Raw genomic sequence first — 6,212 nt, forward strand, 5'->3', positions numbered from 1 at the left:
TGTTAGCCAGGATGGTCTCGATCTCCTGACCTCGTGATTCGCCCATCTCGGCCTCCCAAAGTGCTGGGATTACAGGCTCGAGCCACCGCACCCGGCCGGCCCCGTTTTTCTAAGCATAAAACTATCAAGGCAAATCTGGGATATGAATCAGTGACAAGTCAGACAGTATAATTAGCGTAGCAAGAGAAGTGTCTAGAACACTCACCAGGTCAACTTTAGAACCATGGATGTGGCCTTCCCCCACCAGGAGCTTAATTACAGCCATGGCTACAGTCTTCAGGAGGGCAAGGGCCCAAGATTTTGTTATTCTGAACCATAACTAGGGGAATTTCTGTATGAGGATACAGACAGGAATGCTAGAAATCAAATGTGTCCTTTATTCCACCTGGTAGGCATACCCAATAACCACATGCTGCGTCCTGTCTCAGGTTGATGGAGGGTTCCCTGGGCCCAAGGCACACAACTACCTGGGCTCTGCTCTCCAGACAGATGAAAGGAGGGATGGACAGTGGAGAGAAGCTGAGCCTTGTGACAGAGTCCCCCAGCATGATGGGGAATGAAAAGTTGGAAGAAGTAGGACTATGAAGGAGGAGACAGGGAGGGGCTTAGAGGCATTTGGGGCAGGTTGGGCATTTTGAAGTGAGAGGCATTTCCATCCAGCCCCTCATGTCCACTGACAGCCACACCCAGGCTTCAGGTTGAGGTGAGGCTGCTGTTTCCCAATGCGGTGCTATATTCTTCTGGAAGCCCCTTTCCTTCTGCTGTGGCTAGAGCTGTGACCAAGAATGGGAACAGGAGGCTGCTAAAGTCTGGAGAAGCAGGAATCATTTGTCAGAAGAACACAGAAGCCACCTGCTGGGAGTTCTGTCTTTTTAGAGATGAGCTATTTGGGGTTTAGAAATGAGATGGAAGGAAGTGGAAGGCAGAGGGCAAGGGCGGAGTTGTGAGAGGCTACCATCACAAGGGTGGAGGCTGGGGGCCATGTGCAGTAGGTCCAGAAAGTGTTCAGTGGAATTGTGGGTAGGAGGCTGAGATGCTGCTGGGCCCTGTCCCCACCAAAGATGGAAGAACTGAGGTGGAGGCAACTGGCCACTTGCCTAGGAGAGAACTCAGGCACCAAGTTAAAAAGACTCCCATGAAGAACTGCTACCTTCTACCCACTGCAGTCTTGGATGGTTTGCTCATGCAGAAATCAGTGGCCAGGGAGGCAGGGCCTGCCTACTGCTGGGATATCAGGGCAAGTGCCCAGTCCAGGAAAGCCACTGTGATGTCTGTAGGCAGAGCCAGGTCCAGTGGACAGCTTCACTGAGCTGTGTCTTCATGCAGTCCCAGGTCACCTCACCTCTGCATGCCTCATGGCAGTGCTCATGGGTGCTGGCCAGGGCCTCAAGCAAGAGGTGCCACAATGGCAGCAGCACATCCTGGTAGAAAAGCAGGGGCAGCTCTCTCAGATAGCAGAGCAGCTGATTCAGGAAGTCAGGGAGCTGGATCTGTAGCCTCTGAGAGAGGCTGGTGAGGCTGTCACCAAATCAGGCAAGGTGAGAGGCACAGTGGGCAGAAAAGAAGCTGACTGTGGCATTGATGTGAGCCCAGGCCAGCTGCAAGCTGGGCCGCACCATGGTGAGCAGGTGGGAGCCCCAGACAGGCAGTGTCTTCTCCAGTCAGCTATAATCTTGCAGTCTGTAGGAGTAGAGCTTGGCACACGCTTGTTGGCTGGCAGGTAAGAAACCAGATGTTTGAAACAACCGGCCAGTAAGGGAGGCCTGGAAGGAGCTGTGTGACCGGAGGTCATGGCACAGGAAGCCTACAGTGAAGACCAGCAGCAACAGGAGGAGCCGCGTCCAGGGCAGCCGAGGACCCTGAGCCTGCTGCAACAGGCCCTGGTGGGAGGGGAGCAGGAGACAGTTGTAGAAATGAGAGGGGCTGGTCTTTGCCTCTGAGGGCAGACCTCAAGCCAGGCCTTCCTGGAAGAGTGTCAAGCCTTCACATTACCCTGGAGGCAGCGGGGGGCTCCACAGACAGGTGGGGCAGGAATATGATACAGGCCCAACCCAGGTGTGCCGAGACAGAGATATAAGATAGCGTGTGGGCTGGAGAGGGCCGGGTGCCAGCACCTTGCAGGCCATGTCACAGGTGACGACATCCTGGTTGTTACCGCTGCCCTTCCTCAGCAGCTCCTGGTTGGTAAGCTTGAGGGACTGAATGGTTTCTTGCAAAGACTTCTGTACCTATGGACAAGAAAGGTCTGGCCTGTGAGGGAATCCAGCGCTTCCATCCTGCTTCATTTTCCATGCCAACAGGGTCCCTTCTCAGGGAAAGGATAGTGGCTGAGGAGCCCCTACTCAGAACCCAGAATCCAGACAGGACTCAACCTGCCACGTCCTCCCAGCTCCTCACCTTCTTGGGAATCTGCTCCCAGGAGCTGAGCAAGTGCTCCAGCAGCAGGCTGTGGGGAAAGCACAACCCCTCCATCAGGTGGCTCGTGCGGCCTTGCCCATCCTCCAGTCCTCCATTAGCCCTGGTTCCTTCAGGCTGAAAGACCCTCCACCTGCCACCCACAGAGCAGCAGCTTCCTAGAGGTTGCTCCAGCAATGTTTCCACTCAGCCTGAGAGGTGTCAGGCCATGGGACAGTGACCCAGGCTCCCCTTCTGCTTCTAGCACAGGGACAGGCTGGCCCCCCACCCCACCTGCCTGGACTGTGACAGGTGCTTAGGGTACAGCTGCCTCCAGACGCTGGCGCTGAGGGGGTCCACTGTCAGGCACTCGGTCAGGCTGCTCAGGAGCTGCACAGCGGGACAGAGGGAGAGGCTGCTGGGGGCATGGGGCTGGCGGAGGGGGAGAGTGCTAAGAGGTGATCCCCTTCCCGTTAAGTGAGGCCACCCAGGCCGCACATTCACCCTAAGGGGTGGAGAAAGTGTCAAGACTCCAGAAGGCTCTCTGAGAGGCTGTAAAGTGGGAGGTTGGGGCTCCTGAGCTAGAGCTTTGAGCTCAAAGATCACTCATCTGCAAGTGACGGGCATCAGAAACCACCCAGACCTGAATGTGCTGTCCCTTGGGATCCATCTTCTGAGGGTGAAGCTCGAGTGAGCGGGGCAGGCAGCTGTCAACAGGGAGCTAAGGAAAAGCCTCAGAATGGGCTCTGTGAAGGCAAGGCCTTTGTCAGCAGGTAGGGACCGCTGCAGTTGACCCCTGGGGAAGGAGAAGCCTCCCACCACGTCCTCACCTCTTTCTTCATCTCAGGGGGACAGCTAGGGGTGGCTCTGGACAGGAAAGAAGGGAAGTAGGTATGCAGGGTGGAATCCGGCTTTGCTCCAAATGCCAGCACCTTCAGTCGGGGGTAGAGCTGACATAGCTGCTCCTGCAGGCTGGGTGGGGTGGGGAGGAAAGCCAGACATAAGCTATAAATGGAGCTGTATGATGTGAACCTTTTGCTTGCTTCAGAGCCCATGCCTGCCTGGGGGGGAATAGCCACTGAGGACCTTGCAATGGCTCTGAATCTTTTTACTCAAGAGACTCCTTGGAAATCTGTTGAAAGCCATGGACCCTATCCCTAAGAAAATGCCCATATGCCAATCACACTCAAGGGTCCATATAATTTCAAGGGATCACTGCTCCCTTGAAACCTACTCTTGAACTTCTAGGTTGCAAATCTCAGATCTAGGATGGCTGCGGAAGAAATGATGGGAAAATGTAACGTGGTTCTGGTGCTGGGGTCCCTTCACAGCAGGTGTGCCCCAGAGCAGTCCTACCTGGGTGTCAGGGAGTTGTTCGGCATATAGGCAAAGTCCAGAAGTGGGAAGAAGTCCTTGGGGCCAATCATGCCGAAGCCCTTGGTAAGGTTGGGATGCATCCTGTGGGGATGAAGAAACAGGTTCGCTGGACACCACCACCCATGCCAGCTGTTTTGGTCATCACCCCAGCTAAGCTAACATCTAGGAAAAAGGGTATAAACTCTACCCCAGCTGCCAGCCCTTAATAGCTCCCTCTTCTTCCTTCCTCACCATCACATTCTAAGGTGGTGGGAGAAGCTGGTCCTGATTTTCCTCATATCCCTGGAGACCAAGATCACAGCCTCCCATTTTGCTAAAACAGCCATTTGGGACACCCTGAGCCTTCCCCTTGCTGCCCTTCCATTACTCACAGGAGCAGCCGATCCAGGTATGTGATGGCAAACGGAGACAGAGACTTGATGCCCAGCACAGGCAGCATGATCCCCAGCCACACTGTGGAGGTGAAGGTCAGGAGGGAAGCCTCAGGCTTGCACCTATTGGGGGCATCAGAGAGGAGTTTTCCGGTTCCGAGACCCTCCCTCTTTCTTCCCTATTTCCCTGTTACCTTTCAGTCCCTCGGTGAGGTTGGCAAAACCCGCTTGACCCAGGGCCCACATGATGGTCAGACACTTGGCTGGTCGGCTCTGGTGGGACCTCAGTAGTTCCAGGAACTGAGGAGACCGGTAGGGAAGGCAGATTGGGATAGGACAAAACACCAGGAGCACCCCCAAAGACAGGTGGGAAGGGAGATGTCAACTGGAAGAGGGAGGACAGGCCAAGCAAGAGTGGAGCACTATAACCACGTGGTGCAGGGATTGTTTGTGGGCTTCACCCATACTCTGCCATTTGCTGGATGACTGAGCCTAGGAAAGTTACTGAACTTCCTGTGGTTCAATCTTTTCATTTATAAAAATGGGAAATAATAGCAGTACCTGGCTCCCATGTTTCCAGAGCAGACACACAGTAAGTGCTAATAGTATTACCTATTATTACTAGGCTTATAGGTCTTCCACTATCCCAAACCTGAGTCCAACAATGTAGATTCTGCCCAGCCTCCCCAGTCCTAGCTTCCTGGTGTCCCCACCACCACTGAGAGCTCACCTTGCCTAGGTTTGCGGTGGCAATCTTGGGCTTGTCTTGCAGGATGGCCTGGATACAGATGCGGTAACCATGCAGTGACTCCCCTGGAGAGATACACATTCTCACACCTACTCACATTACTTGGCATCCAAAACCTGAAATCTCCCATTTGTCAGCGGTGAGCCCAGGCCCCAGGTCCACTGACTCCTAACTTTCTCCACCCTTTCCAAAAACAGTGTCAAGGTTAGCACATTTCCCTACTGGAAACAGAACCACTGAGTGGTACTGAAAGCAGGGAAAAAAGGAGGAGGCTCCCAAGATGGTCATCCTGCCCGTGCCCCTCTCACCTGGTGTCTTATCCAGCTCTTGCAGCATGGTGAACAGACAGTGGTCAAAAAAGAGCTCCAGAGACCCTGCTGCCTTCGCCAGCAGCCCTCGGATGATCCCACGCAGCTCCCGGCTCACCAGGCTGTAGGGATAATCTAAGGCCCATAGGCCTCAATGTGAGTGCTAGGACCAGACACCCATCAGCTCTGACAACTGTGGTGCTCTCCCTGAGAATGGTGAGTGGAGGCAAAGGCCCCTGCACTGAGGTTGGGATCCTTCCTCTGAGGAGACCCAGAGGAAGGATCACAGAACGAGGCCCAGAAACATTCACAGTAAAGATGATTTGAGACCAGCCCAAACACCCATGGAAATCAAGACAGTGGGGGGCACTGGGATCTATTATACCACCATTTTTGAATTTCTTTGAACTTGTCTGAGCTTGAGGAAGCTGGAAGGACTTACCATGAGTATGCTGGCTCAGCGTGGGTTCACTTAGAGGAGCCTGTAGCTTGTAGTTGAGATAGCTGGCCAGGTCCTTCAACCATATGGATGGGTTTCCAGAGAACACGCTCTGGCTCTTATCCAGTTCCTTCTGCAGGGCTGCCACATCCAGCTGCCAGGGACAATCCCCCAACCCCCCACCATGGTGAGTTGTGAGTGAGGTAGTAAAGAAGTGGGGTAGGGGTGGGAAAATGGTTGAACTAGGTGGCAGCAGAAGAAGGGTTTCCGTTTTTAAGCATAAGAACATGGAATGCTGCAATTCTGCTGCACCCACATCTTTAAGTATGGAACAGGACAGCTGAAAATGCTGATCTCAAGGCCCTATCCTCTCAGGCTCTTCACATGTTTAAGAGGAAAACAGAGGGCCAGGCGCAGTGACTCACGCCTGTAATCCCAGCACTTTGGGAGGCCAAGGTGGGCGGATCACCTAAGGTCAGGAGTTCGAGACCAGCCTGGCCAACACAGTGAAACCCCGTCTCTACTAAAAATACAAAAATTAGCCAGGCGTGGTGGCACGCACCTGTAATCCCAGC

General features: G+C 54.0%; 1 protein-coding gene across 2 annotated transcripts in view; it reads right to left on the minus strand.

The window, feature by feature from the left end:
- The window catches only part of TMEM214 (transmembrane protein 214), a 13,293-nt gene extending 7,508 nt beyond the window's left edge, over positions 1 to 5,785 (minus strand). Inside the window, exons 1-11 of one of the 2 annotated variants that reach the window (XM_011950068.1) lie at positions 5,641 to 5,785; positions 5,199 to 5,333; positions 4,873 to 4,955; positions 4,337 to 4,442; positions 4,143 to 4,224; positions 3,751 to 3,852; positions 3,225 to 3,366; positions 2,693 to 2,784; positions 2,398 to 2,446; positions 2,115 to 2,228; positions 1,735 to 1,880 (exon numbers count right to left, since the gene is read on the minus strand). In XM_011950068.1, the coding sequence (XP_011805458.1) occupies positions 1,735 to 1,880; positions 2,115 to 2,228; positions 2,398 to 2,446; positions 2,693 to 2,784; positions 3,225 to 3,366; positions 3,751 to 3,852; positions 4,143 to 4,224; positions 4,337 to 4,442; positions 4,873 to 4,955; positions 5,199 to 5,226 (944 nt within the window). In that variant the 5' untranslated portion in view covers positions 5,227 to 5,333; positions 5,641 to 5,785. The remainder of the gene's footprint in view (positions 1 to 1,734; positions 1,881 to 2,114; positions 2,229 to 2,397; positions 2,447 to 2,692; positions 2,785 to 3,224; positions 3,367 to 3,750; positions 3,853 to 4,142; positions 4,225 to 4,336; positions 4,443 to 4,872; positions 4,956 to 5,198; positions 5,334 to 5,640) is intronic. The other variant, XM_011950078.1, reaches the window with a different exon arrangement.
- Positions 5,786 to 6,212: the final 427 nt, after the last annotated feature.

The sequence above is a fragment of the Colobus angolensis genome, unplaced genomic scaffold (genome assembly GCF_000951035.1).
Source record: "Colobus angolensis palliatus isolate OR3802 unplaced genomic scaffold, Cang.pa_1.0 Scaffold109, whole genome shotgun sequence".
Classification (NCBI taxonomy): domain Eukaryota; kingdom Metazoa; phylum Chordata; class Mammalia; order Primates; family Cercopithecidae; genus Colobus; species Colobus angolensis.